Source organism: Salmo trutta, chromosome 12 (assembly GCF_901001165.1).
Source record: "Salmo trutta chromosome 12, fSalTru1.1, whole genome shotgun sequence".
NCBI classification, from domain to species: Eukaryota; Metazoa; Chordata; class Actinopteri; order Salmoniformes; family Salmonidae; genus Salmo; species Salmo trutta.
In genome coordinates, this window is record NC_042968.1 from 76,008,378 (window position 1) to 76,028,118 (window position 19,741).

At 45.0% G+C, this 19,741-nt stretch overlaps 1 protein-coding gene and 1 pseudogene across 1 annotated transcript in view; both read right to left on the reverse strand.

Moving 5' to 3' along the window:
- Window positions 1-2,331: 2,331 nt before the first annotated feature.
- On the reverse strand, window positions 2,332-7,977 carry LOC115204177 (spindle and kinetochore-associated protein 1-like; annotated as a pseudogene).
- A 67-nt stretch (window positions 7,978-8,044) lies between these two features.
- The window catches only part of smarcad1b (SNF2 related chromatin remodeling ATPase with DExD box 1b), a 19,456-nt gene continuing 7,759 nt past the window's right edge, over window positions 8,045-19,741 (reverse strand). The window contains exons 7-22 of the mRNA XM_029769545.1: window positions 13,432-13,871; window positions 13,063-13,259; window positions 12,808-12,898; window positions 12,565-12,664; window positions 12,366-12,425; window positions 12,112-12,187; window positions 11,491-11,626; window positions 11,104-11,235; window positions 10,844-10,939; window positions 10,302-10,419; window positions 10,040-10,155; window positions 9,648-9,836; window positions 9,247-9,365; window positions 8,758-8,940; window positions 8,482-8,597; window positions 8,045-8,309 (exon numbers count right to left, since the gene is read on the reverse strand). Of these exons, the coding sequence (XP_029625405.1) occupies window positions 8,248-8,309; window positions 8,482-8,597; window positions 8,758-8,940; window positions 9,247-9,365; window positions 9,648-9,836; window positions 10,040-10,155; window positions 10,302-10,419; window positions 10,844-10,939; window positions 11,104-11,235; window positions 11,491-11,626; window positions 12,112-12,187; window positions 12,366-12,425; window positions 12,565-12,664; window positions 12,808-12,898; window positions 13,063-13,259; window positions 13,432-13,871 (2,231 nt within the window). The 3' untranslated portion in view covers window positions 8,045-8,247. The remainder of the gene's footprint in view (window positions 8,310-8,481; window positions 8,598-8,757; window positions 8,941-9,246; window positions 9,366-9,647; window positions 9,837-10,039; window positions 10,156-10,301; window positions 10,420-10,843; window positions 10,940-11,103; window positions 11,236-11,490; window positions 11,627-12,111; window positions 12,188-12,365; window positions 12,426-12,564; window positions 12,665-12,807; window positions 12,899-13,062; window positions 13,260-13,431; window positions 13,872-19,741) is intronic.

A 19,741-nucleotide genomic window follows, 5' to 3' on the forward strand; every position in this document is an offset into this window, starting at 1 on the left:
TTTTGGAAAGTCAGTTAGGACATCTACTTTGTGCATGACAAGTAATTTTTCCAACAATTGTTTACAGACACAATTCCAGTGGGTCAGAAGTTTACATACACTAAGATGACTGTACATTCAAACAGCTTTGAAAATTCCAGAAAATGATGTCATGGCCTTAGAAGCTTCTGATAGGCTATTTGACATAATTTGAGTCAATTGGAGGTGTACCTGCAGATGTATTTCAAGGCCTACCTTCAAACTCAGTGCCTCTTTGCTTGACATCATGGGGAAATCAAAAGAAATCAGCCAAGACCTCAGGAAAACAATTGTTGACCTCCACAAGTCTGGTTCATCCTTGGGAGCAATTTCCAAACGCCTGAAGGTACCACGTTCATCTGTACAAACAATAGTACGCAAGTATAAACACCATGGGACCACGCAGCCGTCATACCGCTCAGGAAGGAGACGCGTTCTGTCTCCTAGAGATGAACGTACTTTGGTGCGAAAGGTGCATATCAATCCCAGAAAAACAGCAAAAGGACCTTGTGAAGATGCTGGAGTAAACGGGTACAAAAGTATCTATAGCCACAGTAAAACGAGTCCTAAATCGACATAACCTGAAAGGCCGCTCAGCAAGGAAGAAGCCACTGCTCCAAAACCGCCATAAAAAAGCCAGACTACGGTTTGCAACTGCACATGGGGACAAAGATCGTACTTTTTGGAGAAATGACCTCGTCGTATTAAACAAAAATAGAACTGTTTGGCCATCGTTATGACCATCGTTATGTTTGGAGGAAAAAGGGGGAGGCTTGCAAGCCGGAGAACACCATCCCAACCGTGAAGCATGGGGGTGGCAGCATCATGTTGTGGGGGTGCTTTGCTGCAGGAGGGACTGGTGCACTTCACAAAATAGATGGCATCATGAGGATGGAAAATAGTGTGGATATATTGAAGCAGAATCTCAAGACATCAGTCAGGAAGTTAAAGCTTGGTCGCAAATGGGTCTTCCAAATGGACAATGACCCCAAGCATACTTCCAAAGTTGTGGCAAAATGGCTTAAGGACAACAAAGTCAAGGTATTGGAGAAGCCATCACAAAGCCCTGACCTCAATCATATAGAACATTTGTGGGCAGAACTGAAAAAGCGTGGGAGCAAGGAGGCCTACAAACCTGACTCAGTTACACCAGCTCTGTCAGGAGGAATGGGCCAAAATTCACCCAACTTATTGTGGGAAGCTTGTGGAAGGCTACCCGAAACGTTTGACCCAAGTTAAACAATTTCAAGGCAATGCTACCAAATACTAATTGAGTGTATGTAAACTTCTGACCCACTGGGAATGTGATGAAAGAAATAAAAGCTGAAATAAATCATTCTCTCTACTATTATTCTGACATTTCACATTCTTAAAATAAAGTGGTGATCCTGACTCACCTAAGACAGGAAATTTTTACTAGGATTAAATGTCAGGAATTGTGATTTATTTAGCTAAGGTGTATGTAAACTTCCCACTTCAACTGTATAGTGTGTGCTCAATTTTGGGGGGGGGAATTATATTTAATACAATTGCTCAGAGAAAGAGATTTTGTTTAATAAGTATTTATTTTTAAGGGTCAAAATGATTGGCATCCGTTTTCAATACTCTAGCACCCTCCCCTTGCGAGGATAACGACACAGCCTTTTTCTAAAATATTTTATGAGATTGGAAAACATGTTTGGGGGGGGGGTCGTATACCATTCCTCCATACAGAATATTTCCAGATCCTTGATATCCTTTGTCTGCTGTCATAGACTGTCCTCTTCAATTCAAACCACAGGTTTTCAATGGGGTTCAAGTCTGGACATTGAGATGGACATTGCAAAATAATGATTTTGTGGTCAATTTACAATTTCCTTGTGGAATTTGATTAATGCTTGGGGTTATGGTCTTACAGGAAGAACCACTTGCGGCCAAGTGTCAGCCACCTGGCCGAGGCAACCAGGTGTTATTTCCACCTCAGTGTTGAAATATAAACAAAAAGCAGGAAAATCACATTAACTGCAATTCTCCTTCAAACAAAATGTCTTTCTTTGAGCAATTATAGCTCAGTATTTGTCTTTTTTGCTCATCTTTTCTTTTTTTTCTTCTTTTTTTTAAACCTTTATTTAACCAGGTAGGCTAGTTGAGAACAAGTTTTCATTTACAACTGCGACCTGGCCAAGATAAAGCATAGCAGTTCGACACATACAAAAACACCCTTTATCAAGGGTGCCAATAATTATGGACTGACTGTATGTTGAGGACAGAGGACAAATCAACATCTTCAAGGCAAGCTCAATGACAAACCCCATTTCTCCATCTCAGCTCTTTTCACAGCAGGACGTCGCGTGTGAAACCTCCTCGCTGCTCTCGCAGACGCTGGCCGTGACGTAGCATGTTGAGGATGCCCTGGAAGCGCTTGTCCAATTTCATCCAAGTGAACTCTTTAATGTCCGCCTCTACAATGAAAAATAGACCTGTAGGGAGTATTGAGACAGGAAGTATTGAGACAGGAAGTAAGTTAGTTCCCATCAGTACCCAGGTGGCCATCCTTGACCGAATGTTGTCAAAACAATATCTGGATCAGAACATAATGTCCCTCTCTTGGAATAAATTACAAAACTCCTACAACAGCAATGATCAACCGTGTTTAGTGTCATGGGGAACGAAAGTACAAACCCTTCTTTAGAACTGTAGTTTGAGTGAGGTACCTTTTGTGTCGTCCTTAAATCGCTGATGAAGCTTGCGTGTGGCATTATTCAGGGTTTTTTACTGGCAGGTGCAGGACTTTTTACTTCCCTGTTACCGCCGTGTTAATGCTGTCCACAGAAGTGTTCAACTGGTCATATGTCACACGGCCTTTCATGTACCAAGAGAGCAAAAGAGTGATACATAGGAAAGAGATATTATAAACATGTATTTCTTTTACTGGTAAAACTGCCAGATCTGCAGTAACATCTTAAAATAAATAAAACTACACTAAAGTATATGGATGACCATGTGTGTTACTGAGGGGGACTCACTGAGGGGGACTCACTGAGGGGGACTCACTGTGGGGGACTCACTGTGGGGGACTCACTGAGGGGGACTCACTGAGGGGGACTCACTGAGGGGGACTCACTGAGGGGGACTCACTGAGGGGGACTCACTGTGGGGGACTCACTGAGGGGGACTCACTGAGGGGGACTCACTGAGGGGGACTCACTGTGGGGGACTCACTGAGGGGGACTCACTGAGGGGGACTCACTGTGGGGGACTCACTGTGGGGGACTCACTGAGGGATGGTCTGAAACTCTGGGTAGTTAATGAATTCCATCTCTCTGATCTGGTTCTTGGAGGTTTTCCTGAGATGCTCCTGCTGGGTTGGTTGCACATCCACAGGTCCACTCTGTCTCACAGGCCCTCTGTCTCACAGGCCCACTCTGTCTCACAGGCCCACTCTGACTCACAGGCCCACTCTGACTCACAGGCCCACTCTGTCTCACAGGCCCACTCTGTCTCACAGGCCCACTCTGTCTCACAGGCCCACTCTGTCTCACAGGCCCACTCTGACTCACAGGCCCACTCTGACTCACAGGTCCACTCTGACTCACAGGTCCACTCTGTCTCACAGGCCCACTCTGTCTCACAGGCCCACTCTGTCTCACAGGCCCACTCTGTCTCACAGGCCCACTCTGACTCACAGGCCCACTCTGACTCACAGGTCCACTCTGTCTCACAGGCCCACTCTGTCTCACAGGCCCACTCTGTCTCACAGGCCCACTCTGTCTCACAGGCCCACTCTGACTCACAGGCCCACTCTGTCTCACAGGCCCACTCTGACTCACAGGTCCACTCTGTCTCACAGGTCCACTCTGTCTCACAGGTCCACTCTGTCTCACAGGTCCACTCTGTCTCACAGGTCCACTCTGTCTCACAGGCCCTCTTCAACTGGGGAATCAAAGGAGATTAAAAAAATTAATTAAAAATAGGACAAAACATTTACAATTCATTTGGTTGGTACTCTGTAGCTTCTCCTGTTACAACATCCTACAACACACACATTATCCTTACTGGATGGCTGGCTGTCCCTTCCTTGGCATGTTGACCCTAAGGTGCTTTCCATCCTGCACCTCCTTCAGGAAGCACTCCTCTAGATCCTGTGACAAAAATAACAGTCAATCACTATCAGTCCAGGGTTACAATTACGACTCAGATTTCACACTGACATAAAGGACAAATAGCATTCTTTAAGATATTACAATCCAGACAAGCTTAAAAAGGACCTGTCTAAAAATAGAATGTGAAGCATGTATGCAATACCTTTAAATTCTTCAGTAGGTCTTTTTGGCGGCCAACACATTATTCAAACTGATCAAGGAGTCCATCTATTGAAAGGACGTTTGTCCCATCTTCCCTAGAATGATCCGCTTGTCATGATATTTTGCTGAAAAAAGGCCAGACATTTTAAATTACGTTTCACGAATGTGATGTATTACCTGATGCTGTCAGAAAACCTTTGGGTTTCTGTTTGATGAGGTGAATGTTTCTGTTAGCTGAAACACTAACTACATAAGATAAAAGTTATCCCTTCGACAAGAGACATGCCCCGTATGTACTAGATCATCATACCAATTGTCCGCAGCTCCAAGACCTGTCTGATGGATGAAATCCTGTCGTTCAAATGCAGGATTATATCCTCAAACTCGCAATGACTCATATTGCTGAAAAAGAAGAATATGGTAAAGTCTGTGCTGCTCAATAAAATGAAAAAAGTCTAGAAGATTTCCTGCTGTTCATTCAATGGCCATTTTGACATATGAATCTTGAAGAATGCAGTGCCTTCATAAAGTATTCATACTGCTTGTCTTACTCCACATTGTGTTACAGACAGAATTCAAAATGGATTAAAAAAAATGTCTACCCATCTACACACAATACCTCATAATGACAAAGTGAAAACATGTTTAGACATTTTTTGAAATATGTAGATAAAATAATAATAATAAAATAATCTACATAAAAATATGTAGATTAAATACAGAAGTATTCACACTGTAGTCGATACTTTGTAGAAGCACCTTTGGTAGCGATTAGAGCTTTGAGTCGTCAACGGTGTCTATCAGATTTGCACATCTGGTTTTGGGGATTTTCTTCCATTTACACAGATTTTCAAATGGGATTCAAGTATGGGCTTTGGCTGGGCCACTCAAGGACGTTCACGTTCTGAAGCCATTCCAGCGTTGATTTGGCTGTGTGCTTGGGGTCATTGTCCTGTTGGAACGTAAATCTTAACCCCAGTCTAAGGTCATTTGCACCCTGAAGCAGGTTCTCATCAAGGATTTGCCTGTATTTTGCGCCATTCATTGTTCCCTTACCAGTCTCCCAGTTAAAGCCTGCGGAAAAGAATCCCCATAGCATGATGCTGACACCGCCATGCTTCACGGTAGGGATGGTGTTAGACAGGTAATGAGCTGTGCCAGGTTTTCGCTAGACAGCGCTTTGCATTCAGGCCAAAGTGTTACATTTTTGTCTGATCAGACCACAGAATATTTTGCCTTCTCAGTCTTTCACGTGCATTTTTGCAAACTCTAGGCGTGCTGTCATGTGCTTTTTTCTCAGGAGGGGCTTCCGTCTGGCCACTCTCCCATGAAGCCTAGATTGGTCAAATCAAATCTTATTGGTCACATACACATGGTTAGCAGATGTTATTGCGAGTGTAGTGAAATGCTTGTGCTTCTTGTTCCGACAGTGCATCAATATCTAACATGTAATCTAATAATTGCACAACAAGAACACTGTTGTCCTTCTGGCAAGTTCTTCCATCTCAGCCAAGGAACTCTGTAGGTCTGCCAGAGTGGTAATTAGGTTCTTGGTCACCTCCCTGACCAAGGTCCTTCTTCCCAGTTGCCCAGTTTGGTCGGACGGCCAACTCTAGGCAGTCTGTGTAGTTCTATAACTTTTACCCCAGTAAATCACTCCTTTCAAATGGCACCCTTTTCTTGAGAGCAAAACAATTCACATTTCTGGTCATTTAACACAGAGCACCTTCTCCCTCTGACCAGCAGAAACACAAACAATTATCAACAGACCACTTCTGATTACCCTCACCGATTCCACAGCACCCAACTCTGTCACCCACCCTGAAACCGGGCTCCGAGAACTTCCACTTACCATACTTTGACCTCATTCACTTCCATTTCTCATCTCCCTTTTCCTGCCATTTTTAACCGACTCAAGCTCACCCTCTTCCTCCCCCTCTCTCTCGCTCTCTTAGACCTCCTCTGCCTCTCTTTTTCCCTCCATTCCTCCTCCATATTCCAAGTATATGTCGCCTTATGATAATACGGCACTTCTCCTGACATACATCTTGTTCTTGCCTTGTCAAGGGAAGCCATTTAACCAGCTGTCACAATCAGCATGAACCCCTCAGGCCCGACATGCACTGTCAACTGTGGGACCTTATATAGACTGGTGCGTTTCTTTCTAAATCATGTCCAAACAATTGAATTGTTCACAGGTGGACTCCAAGTTGTAATCACATCTCAAGGGTGATCAATGGAAATTGGATGCACCTGAGCTCAATTTGGAGTGCCATAGCAAAGGGGGTATGAATACTTATGTAAATTAGAGCTCTTTATTTAATTTTCAATAAAATTGCAAGAAATTCTAAAAACATGTTTTCACGGTCATTGTGGGGTATTGTGTTTAGATGGGTGAGAAAAAAAATCCAAATCAATTTTGAATCGAGGCTGTAACAACAAAATGTGGAATAAATCATGGGGTATGAATACTTTCTGAAGGTGCTGTACCTTAAGCTCAGGAATTTAGGCTACTACACGTCTTCCCCTATCATTTAGGCTACTACACGTCTTCCCCTATCATTTAGGCTACTACACGTCTTCCCCTATCATTTAGGCTACTACACGTCTTCCCCTATCATTTAGGCTACTACATGTCTTCCCTTATCACTGCCCCTTGTGCCCCCTACTGCTGATCAGGAGTATTTATTTGAATGATAGGTATGGTGTGCAAGGAATAGATTGTTTTAATGTGAAATGAATATGGTTGATTTTTAAGTTTAGGTTGAAGTGCATTGAATAGTTCCACTTTTTAGGAAGTCAACATAAATTAATGTATTTATGGTTGTTTGTAATTTTGTCTTGCCTTTTAATCATTATATGTGTTATTGTTTTTACCTTCGAGGACCACCTTTTGGAAACAAGCGTTTTAATGAATAATTCCAAGTGATATCCTCTGGGTCCACATTGTACATTTTGTTGTAAATGTCTGTTACCCAAAATAAATTAGCCGAAAATCTAAGAGTTGATTACAACGATGTTTGTCATTTTTCTTTAAAAAAACAATGCTTTAGGTACATAACGGTATAACCTTATTATTCCTTTCGTAATGACTTATCTGGACTTTACCGGATGTATAGATTAATATATGTAGCTATACATGTATCAATTTCATGATACAGTTTATACATGTTAGATAGCTTGCTAGTTACAAATAAAACGTAAGTAACAAAATTGACAATATAGTTAAAAAAGCATATAGCAGCTATGAAGCTTTGTCTTGTGTTCGTTCTTGTCAACTTTGTTACAGTAGTTATACAAAGATTTTGGAACAAGAAAATACATAGCTAGCCATCTAGGTTAGTTAATCAAGCCAATCTCATAGACCGTCTATCCATACTGGCTCAATCAAGTAAATGATTCATTTCGAGAACCACATTCACAACGCTGGCTAACTAGCTAAATTAGCTAGTTTATCTGAATCCACACAAGATCACCGGTTTGTAAAACATGTTCTGACGTTAAAAAAAATCGCAGTAATATTGAGAGTAACTTACATTATGTTTCCGAGTTGGCTACTTTTAGACGTGGAAAACAGCTCTGCTAGTTGGCTAATGTAATGATGTTTTCTCCAACCTCCGTCTTGGTAACTGGCACTATTTGAATCTTCCCGCTGCGTTCAGAATGATCATCACTGCAATGCAGCTGCTCTGCCATCCAGACTGCGCTTCAAAATGTAGCCCACATAAAACCATGGAAAATTGGACATCACTGCTTGTAATCTTTTATTAGAAATTGTTGCAACAGTGACACAAAATGTCTTAGAAACATCATAAGGCAATGAACTTAAGAAACTATTTGTACATACAGTACAGTGAAGATAAGAGGAGACATGCGGCATACATGGCTCTGAATGCCCTGACAAATCGACAACCTTGAGGACCCCTCCAGACAAATAGATACATCCTCACAGCCCCAGTGAGGCCTTCAGCAGGGAGGCCATGTCTTCTGGTATCGAGTCCTCATCTCCTGACAAAGGAAATGCATCTAGTTTTAGCCCGTAACATCTATCAATCCACTGTCAGTGAATATGTTCATTGGCAGGCTATATGAAAATTAATTTAGTTATGTGTTGGTATCGGCATGCGCGGTACAGTATTTGGTGGTTAACGTGAGAGATGGGAGGGGATAATGAGCTCACCGTCCTGGGACTCGGAAGCAGTCATATCCTGCTCCAGTTTGAGTTTCTTCTGACCGATGCGGAGCATGCCATCCTCTATAGAGTCCTTACTGATCAGCTTGATCACCTTCACAGTCCTGCAACATAAAGATGCCAGAGTTTTACTACAGGGTATACACACTCACATCTACTGTATGAGCAACACAAGCTCAAAGGAAGCGCACAGCCTGGGTCTGGCTGGCGGGTAACGTTAGCAAACTGCTTGTGGGAAAACATAGTTTCCCGATCCTCGCTGACCTTGTCTGTCCGACACGGTGACAGCGGTCCTCGGCCTGCTTATCATTGTAGGGGTTGCAGTCAATGTCGTGCAAGATGACCACATTGGCTGAGGTCAGGTTGATGCCCAGGCCACCAGCCTTAGTAGACATCAAGAACACAAAGATGTCCAACTCCGTGTTGTACTGGTCAATCAGCACGATTCTACAAGAGGATGGGAGAATTAACAGATCTATTCATTTCTATTAATAAGCATCATTAAAAATATAATTAAAAAAAATTGTGATTAACAGTTTCATTTGCATAATGTCCAGAGTCCTTGGAAAAAGCCCTGGTTGTGACCATTTTTGGTCCCTACTACATATCAATCCATTCCTAAATGACTAAGACCAGTCATATCCTATTAGGAGATAAATTACAGCCTGTGCTATAGACACTCATTGAACAGAATGGTAAGTACAGGGGGGGAACACTGCCATGCGGATGTAGGGACAGAGTTCACCGTCCTACCTGTCAGACATGGGAGTTGATCCATCCAGTCGAATGTAGTGATGTTTCAAGTGCTTCAGGAACACCTCTAGAATGTCCAGCATCATGGTGAACTGGCTGAAGAGCACCACTCTGTCCCCCTGACACAGAAACACTCACTGTGATTAATAACTACAGGACCGGAGGGATCCGAGAGAAAGACAAATATAGAGATGTGGATGACTGCATGTTGGAAGGTGGAAAGCCAAGGGAAGAGATGAAGTGTCTGACAGGTAGAGGAATGGGGAATAAAAGGGTGACTGGTTTTATGGGGGGGGGAGGGAGATGGAGAAGACTATAGCTGGATCACTATGGGCAAGGCTAAATAGTGCATAATAAAGATGCTGTCTCCAATTGATCCACTTCCACTGTAGCTTTCATACCTTGTTTTTGAGAGAGGCCAGAAGCTGTGTGAGCAGGCTGAGTTTTCCTGAGTCCAGGAGCATGTCTGTGTTCAGCTGATAGTCTTGTACGGACGGGTACTGAAGACAAAGTCGGTGCAGCTCAAAGTCTGTCATGACCTCCATGTCCTCCTTGATCAGCGCTGGGTCTGCTTCACAGTGGGTCGGCTCCTGACGGGGTTAAGGGTCAAACCGAGTCAAAGCAATCACAGACTGACCAGAATACCCACTGTAATGCCCTTATCTTTCTGACAGCCCCATCAACAGCAGACAAAACAGCAGTAGCTTTCATATCAGTGGAGGGGAGCTGTCAATAGGAGTTACAAACCCATTCAAAACATTCTCCTCAAACACGGTAAGTTTTCAGGTCTGACCTTCAGCATGAGTTGACTCATAGCAGACAGTTTGGTAGTGGTATAATGCTCCCGGTGCAACAGCGGATGATTTGCCATCTTCCTCAACTGCATCATCACGTTGGTCAGTTCTCTCTCTGTGGAGGACACATGGGCAACATATGGTTTTCAATCAGAAAATCCATGCACCTTAAAACTCTACTTGTGTTGCTATTTAATATTCTCTTAGGCCTTCCATCGCTATTCAAATGAACCAGATGCCTTCCTCCTCTCCCTGACATACTCTCTCCATTGGTGGATCCCTTGAGCTTCTGCATTAAGGCGTTGTAGAGCTGCTGCTGCTGGTCACTCATGGCACAGAATTCCACCTTCTCCTCCTTGGCTGGGAGCTGCTTCAGCACCTGAGGCAGAGACACACGTCGATCCGGTCACATGTCAAACGAACGTCTCTTGGGGACGAATCCTAACTTCCACTTAAATAGAATTTGCCCTTAGTCATGCATTGACGTCAATGGGAGACTACGGGGAAATCTGAAGTTATAGATGAAGAAAATAGCACAGTAGAACTCTAAATGAACCATGAAAACAATGCACAATAGTATACAAGTATGAAGCACGGTGGTAGAGGATGTATCACTGTCCCAAGTCATGTCATAACCCCATCTGTCTCTATTGATCCACTTCCGTGCTTCTACACCTGCATTGCTTGCTGTTTGGGGTTTTAGGCTGGGTTTCTGTACAGCACTTTGAGAAATCATCTGATGTAAGAAGGGCTTTATAAATACATTTGATCTGGTAAGGAGTTTAGACCGAGCGGTTCTGTACCTCACTCTTCACACGTCTGAGGATGAAGGGTTTCATGATCAGTTTGGCATGAGAGATCCTCTCCATCTCAAAGCTGCTCTGCTCCTCTGATGATTTCTGACAGGAAATAAAAGACAAAAGACGACATCTCTCCAAAGGAAATCTTACCACAGTCAGTGGGCTTATATTAGCTAGACTTTTTGACCGGATGGGTCAAATTTTCTGCACACTAAGACGAATATATTTGGAGTGATCCCGTATAGCATTCGTTCTAGCCTCACCATGGCAAACATATTGGTGAGCTGTGAAGTGCTGCTGGAGAACATGTCGGGCATGATGAAGTTGAGCAGGGACATGAGCTCCAGGAGGTTGTTCTGCACTGGAGTCCCAGTCAGCAGCAGACGATACTTAGCCTGAGATCACATCAAAATCAAATCTGAATAGATGAATATAGTACATTGTATAACACCATGACAGGAAGTATCAGAATGCACTGCAGTGAAAAGGAAGAAAGTGGGGTGACTCACAGGAGACAAACAAGACATTGTTCAGGCAGGAAGCGGAACAGTTTAGAGGCTAAAGTTAAAACTTATCTTAAAATCATTATCACGCCAATCAATAATGTCTGTTATCAGCCAAGGTGACCCCCGCCCCTGCAGTGTACTAACGTTGATGGCCATCAGGTGGCGGTACCGCAGCGAGCTCATGTTCTTCAGCATGTGGCCCTCATCGAACACGGCGTACTCCAGTTTCAGCTTTCGGAACAGGCTGCGGTCGTTATCGTTGCTGGTGGTCAGAGCGTACCTGGCAGCAGAAACACAGCAGCTCGAGGAGCCATGCCAAACACACAAGGTCCTCAGTGGTCTGTGAGGCACGACAACCGCTTGATTACCATGAAGTATGAACGAGTCACGGGTACAGCTAACACAGGACTTTTCAGGTTTAGTCAAACGCTGAATATATTATCGTGTTAGCAGAAGCCCAGCCGGGGTGACTTACATGGCTGGTGGTTTTACAAGATAGCCACTAATTCTGCTGGATATTACCTGAGGCACTTAGGGCTAAGTGTCTTGCTCAGAAAACACACAGTAGCTAAGAGAGTAGGATGTGAACCTGGAAAATACTAGACTCGGGTGCAGTTCCAAGTATAAAACAGAAACACTTAGCAGACACTCTTATCCAGAGCAATTCCAGTTAAGTGCCTTGCTCAAGGGCACAGACGTCTTTTTCTCACCTAGCCGCCCCCCGTCATTCTTGCATAACAGTCATTTCTCAGATTTGAGACTTACGTGGAAATGATGATGTTGTAGTCGACCTGTCTGTTGAGAATATCATAGCGAAGGTACTTGCGATCCTCCACAGACCCTAGACACACACAGACACACAATATAAACAGGACTATCTATATTTAGTCATTCTGTCACTCATGGTGACTAAAACCAACGGGTTGAAGTCTGTATAATGAAGGAAACATAAAGGCTGAACCATGACAACTACAGTCTGATGAGGCACACCATTCAGAACGAATACAAGACTCCCTCACCATAGTACACCAGGACTTTGAGCCTGGGACACCACAGATTCAGCTCCCGCACCCAATTATCTGCAACAGAGAAGCAAAATCTGTTTAAAAAAAAAAAAACATCTTAAAAAGATAGGAAAGTTACACTTGAATATTTTTTTCTATTCAGATCTCAAGGCACCATACAATTAGTGTGTGCAGCACTACTGCTAAAACTCACCCAGTGTGGAAGCAGGTACAGTGAGGAGATGTGGGCCCTTATTGCCCTCCTGGTACAGGCTGGCCAGGAACGAGATGGCCTGGATGGTCTTCCCCAAACCCTGACAACAAAAAGACAGAAGCTCTGCTTTTCAGAGACCGACTTGGCACAACAAAATGAGACGCCTGCTTCCCAGTCACATTAACACAGGATCAAGAGGACCTGAGATGCGCTGTTGGAGACTAGTCAGGAATAACAACTCACCATCTCATCAGCAAGGATTCCACTCAGCTTGTTCTGATGGAGCAGGGTCAGCCAATTTTGACCAATGAGCTGATAAGGCTTCAACTGGTATCTGGAGAGGAGACAGTAACACAGGGAACTCAGTAATGACAAAAAGACTGTTCAAGACTGCCTATGTACATGTATGAGATCGTGTTGTTGACAAAAATCATTCTAATAACGATCTGAACGTGTGTATGTCAGTGGGATTGGTGTAACAGCAGCAGCTCAACCCACTTCCCGTTGAGGATCTCAGGCTGTTTCTGGGAGCCCTTGTCCCTCTCCACCACCTGGGTCACGTCCTGCATCATCTTGTTGGCGATTTTCTCACACTTGGTCATGAGGCTGCGCACCACGTCTCGCTCTCTCAGGACCACACGGCAGCCCTGCACCAGGTCAGTGGAGAGGCCGTTTCCTCTGTCAAGAGCATCACACTGGGGGAACACACAATCAGTTACCCACAAGGTTACACCCAGCTTGTTCTGATGTAGCCCAGTCAGCCTTCAATTGGAACCCGGAGATGTCAGTGTGTGTGTGTGTGTGTGTGTGTGTGTGTGTGTGTGTGTGTGTTCATATCCATGCACACGAGCTCATTATGCCACTCACCAGGTCCTCCCACTCGTTAAATGGGCGCAGCTCGACAATCCTCTGGGCCTTCTTCACAGAGCAGCCAGAGATGAGAGACAGCTCGTCCAGCGATGCCTCCTGGAAGAACCTGAGGATCTGGCCCTTCACAAGAGACCCTGTTCCAACCTCCTGATCTGAGCCATCAGAGTTCAGCTCCACGCCCTCAGCAGATTCATCAAAGTCATCACTGGCCTCGTCTTCAGAGCTGGTGCCTGGCTCTGGAATCACCCTCCTCCTCCTGTCTGCTCCTTTGGTCGGCCTACTGATGGTCTTATCTACGGTCCCACTGGGAGGCTTGTGAGGTAGTGATGTGGGACAAGCAGGGGGTTTGGCTGCTGGGGAGGCCTGATGTGCTGAGGCTTGGGGGGCTGAACTAGCTGATGATGATGCCTGGGTATCCCCTTGACTGGACCTCTCCCCTGATGAAGGAAACAGAGTCAGTCTGCAGGTCCTGGGAGGGATGCTGGGATACCTACATACATTCACTTAAAACAACACAGGAAACTATGGCTGCAAAACAGCGAGGGACTTCTCTACTTCTGTAAAATAATGTTTTGGTTTTATAGAAACAGATTCAATTAAGAACAGGCACACCATGAAACACACGTAGACAGAGAGAGAGACACACACACACACACACACACACACACACACACCATGAAACACACGTTGACAGAGAGAGACACACACACCATGAAACAGACGTAGACAGAAAGAGACACACACACACACACCATGAAACACACGTAGACAGAGAGACACACACACACACCATGAAACACACGTAGACAGAGAGAGACACACACACACACACCATGAAACACACATTGACAGAGAGACACACACACACCATGAAACACACGTTGATAGAGAGAGACACACACACACACACACACACACACACACACACACCATGAAACACGTAGACAGAGAGACACACACACCATGAAACACACGTAGACAGAGAGACACACACACACCATGAAACACACGTAGACAGAGAGACACACACACACACACACCATGAAACACACGTTGACAGAGAGAGACACACACCATGAAACACACGTAGACAGAGAGAGACACACACACCATGAAACACACGTAGACAGAGAGAGACACACACACACCATGAAACACACATTGACAGAGAGACACACACACACACCATGAAACACACGTAGACAGAGAGAGACACACACACCATGAAACACACGTAGACAGAGAGAGACACACACACACCATGAAACACACATTGACAGAGAGACACACACACACAATGAAACACACGTTGATAGAGACACACACACACACCATGAAACACACATTGACAGAGAGAGAGACACACACCATGAAACACACGTAGACAGAGAGACACACACACACCATGAAACACACGTAGACAGAGAGACACACACACACACACCATGAAACACACGTAGACAGAGAGAGACACACACACACACACCATGAAACACACGTAGACAGAGAGACACACACACACACACACACACCATGAAACACACGTAGACAGAGAGACACACACACACACCATTAAACACACGTAGACAGAGACACACACACACCATGAAACACACGTAGACAGAGAGACACACACACACCATGAAACACACATTGACAGAGAGAGAGACACACACCATGAAACACACGTAGACAGAGAGACACACACACACCATGAAACACACGTAGACAAAGAGACACACACACACACACCATGAAACACACGTAGACAGAGAGAGACACACACCATGAAACACACGTAGACAGAGAGACACACACACCATGAAACACACGTAGACAGAGAGAGAGACACACACACACACCATGAAACACACGTAGACAGAGAGAGACACACACACACCATGAAACACACGTAGACAGAGAGAGACACACACACACCATGAAACACACGTAGACAGAGAGAGACACACACACACACCATGAAACACACATTGACAGAGAGAGAGACACACACCATGAAACACACGTAGACAGAGAGACACACACACACACACCATGAAACACACGTAGACAGAGAGACACACACACACACCATGAAACACACGTAGACAGAGAGACACACACACCATGAAACACACGTAGACAGAGACACACACACACACCATGAAACACACGTAGACAGAGAGACACACACACACACCATGAAACACACGTAGACAGAGAGACACACACACACACACCATGAAACACACGTAGACAGAGAGAGACACACACCATGAAACACACGTAGACAGAGAGACACACACACCATGAAACACATGTTGATAGAGAGAGACACACACACACCATGAAACACACGTAGACAGAGAGAGACACACACACACACACACACACACACCATGAAACACGCGTAGACAGAGAGAGAGACACACACACCTTGAAACACACATTGACAGAGAGAGACACACACACCATGAAACACATGTTGACAGAGAGAGACACACACACACCATGAAACACACGTAGACAGAGAGAGAGACACACACACACCATGAAACAGACGTAGACAGAGAGAGAGACACACACACACACACACCATGAAACAGACGTAGACAGAGAGAGAGACACACACACCATGAAACACACGTAGACAGAGACACACACACACACACCATGAAACACACGTAGACAGAGAGAGAGACACACACACACACACACACCATGAAACACACATTGACAGAGAGAGAGACACACACCATGAAACACACGTAGACAGAGAGACACACACACACCATGAAACACACGTAGACAGAGAGACACACACACACACACACACACACCATGAAACACACGTAGACAGAGAGAGACACACACCATGAAACACACGTAGACAGAGAGACATAAAACACCATGAAACACACGTAGACAGAGAGAGAGACACACACACACACACACACACACACACACACACACCATGAAACACATGTAGACAGAGAGAGACACACACACACAACATGAAACACACATTGACAGAGAGAGACACACACACCATGAAACACAAGTAGACAGAGAGAGAGAGAGAGACACACACACACACACCATGAAACACACGTAGACAGAGAGACACACACACACCATGAAACACACGTAGACAGAGAGAGACAGAGAGACACACACCATGAAACACACGTAGACAGAGAGACACACACACACACACACACCATGAAACACACGTAGACAGAGAGACACACACCATGAAACACACGTAGACAGAGACACACACACCATGAAACACACGTAGACAGAGACACACACACACCATGAAACACACGTAGACAGAGAGACACACACACACCATGAAACACACATTGACAGAGAGAGAGACACACACCATGAAACACACGTAGACAGAGAGACACACACACACCATGAAACACACGTAGACAGAGAGACACACACACACACACACACCATGAAACACACGTAGACAGAGAGAGAGAGACACACACACCTTGAAACACACATTGACAGAGAGAGACACACACACCATGAAACACATGTTGACAGAGAGAGACACACACACACCATGAAACAGACGTAGACAGAGAGAGAGACACACACACACACACCATGAAACACACGTAGACAGAGAGACACACACACCATGAAGCACACGTAGACAGAGAGACACACACACACACACCATGAAACACGCGTAGACAGAGAGAGAGACACACACACCTTGAAACACACATTGACAGAGAGAGACACACACACCATGAAACACATGTTGACAGAGAGAGACACACACACACACCATGAAACACACGTAGACAGAGAGAGAGACACACACACACACACCATGAAACACACGTAGACAGAGAGACACACACACACACCATGAAACACACGTAGACAGAGAGACACACACACACACACACACACCATGAAACACACGTAGACAGAGAGAGAGACACACACACACACCATGAAACACACGTAGACAGAGAGAGAGACACACACACACACCATGAAACACACGTAGACAGAGAGACACACACACACACACCATGAAACACACATTGACAGAGAGAGAGAGAGAGACACACACACACCATGAAACACACATAGACAGAGAGAGAGACACACACACACCATGAAACACACGTAGACAGAGAGAAACACACACACCATGAAACACACGTAGACAGAGAGAGAACACACACACCATGAAACACACGTAGACAGAGAGACACACACACACACACACACCATGAAACACACATAGACAGAGAGAGAGACACACACACACACCATGAAACACACGTAGACAGAGAGAGACACACACACCATGAAACACACGTAGACAGAGAGAGACACACACACCATGAAACACACGTAGACAGAGAGACACACACACCATGAAACACACGTAGACAGAGAGAGACACACACCATGAAACACACGTAGACAGAGAGACACACACACCATGAAACACACGTAGACAGAGAGACACACACACCATGAAACACACGTAGACAGAGAGAGACACACACACACCATGAAACACACGTAGACAGAGAGAGACACACACACACCATGTAAACACCACGTTGATTAGAGAGAGACACACACACACACCCATGAAAACACACATTGACAGAGGAGAGAGAGACACACACCATGAAACACACGTAGACAGAGAGACACACACACACACACCATGAAACACACGTAGACAGAGAGACACACACACACACCATGAAACACACGTAGACAGAGAGACACACACACCATGAAACACACGTAGACAGAGACACACACACACACCATGAAACACACGTAGACAGAGAGAGACACACACACACACCATGAAACACACGTAGACAGAGACACACACACACACACACACACCATGAAACACACGTAGACAGAGAGAGACACACACCATGAAACACACGTAGACAGAGAGAAACACACACCATGAAACACATGTTGATAGAGAGAGACACACACACACCATGAAACACACGTAGACAGAGAGAGACACACACACACACACACACACACACCATGAAACACGCGTAGACAGAGAGAGAGACACACACACCATGAAACACATGTTGACAGAGAGAGACACACACACACCATGAAACACACAGTAGACAGAGAGAGAGAGACACACACACACCATGAAACAGACGTAGACAGAGAGAGAGACACACACACACACACACCATGAAACAGACGTAGACAGAGAGAGAGACACACACACCATGAAACACACGTAGACAGAGACACACACACACACACCATGAAACACACGTAGACAGAGAGAGAGACACACACACACACACACACACCATGAAAACACACATTGACAGAGAGAGAGACACACACCATGAAACACACGTAGACAGAGAGAGAGACACACACACACCATGAAACACACGTAGACAGAGAGACACACACACACACACACACACCATGAAACACACGTAGACAGAGAGAGACACACACCATGAAACACACGTAGACAGAGAGACATAAAACACCATGAAACACACGTAGACAGAGAGAGAGACACACACACACACACACACACACACACACACACACCATGAAACACACGTAGACAGAGAGAGACACACACACACACCATGAAACACACATTGACAGAGAGAGACACACACACCATGAAACACACGTAGACAGAGAGAGAGAGAGAGACACACACACACACACACACACCATGAAACACACGTAGACAGAGAGACACACACACACCATGAAACACACGTAGACAGAGAGAGAGAGAGAGAGACACACACCATGAAACACACGTAGACAGAGAGACACACACACACACACACCATGAAACACACGTAGACAGAGAGACACACACCATGAAACACACGTAGACAGAGACACACACACCATGAAACACACGTAGACAGAGACACACACACACCATGAAACACACGTAGACAAAGAGACACACACACCATGAAACACACATTGACAGAGAGAGACACACACCATGAACACACGTAGACAGAGAGACACACACACACCATGAAACACACGTAGACAGAGAGACACACACACACACACACACCATGAAACACACGTAGACAGAGAGAGAGAGACACACACACCTTGAAACACACATTGACAGAGAGAGACACACACACCATGAACACATGTTGACAGAGAGAGACACACACACCATGAACACACTAGACAGAGAGACACACACACACACCATGAAACACACGTAGACAGAGAGACCACACACACACACACA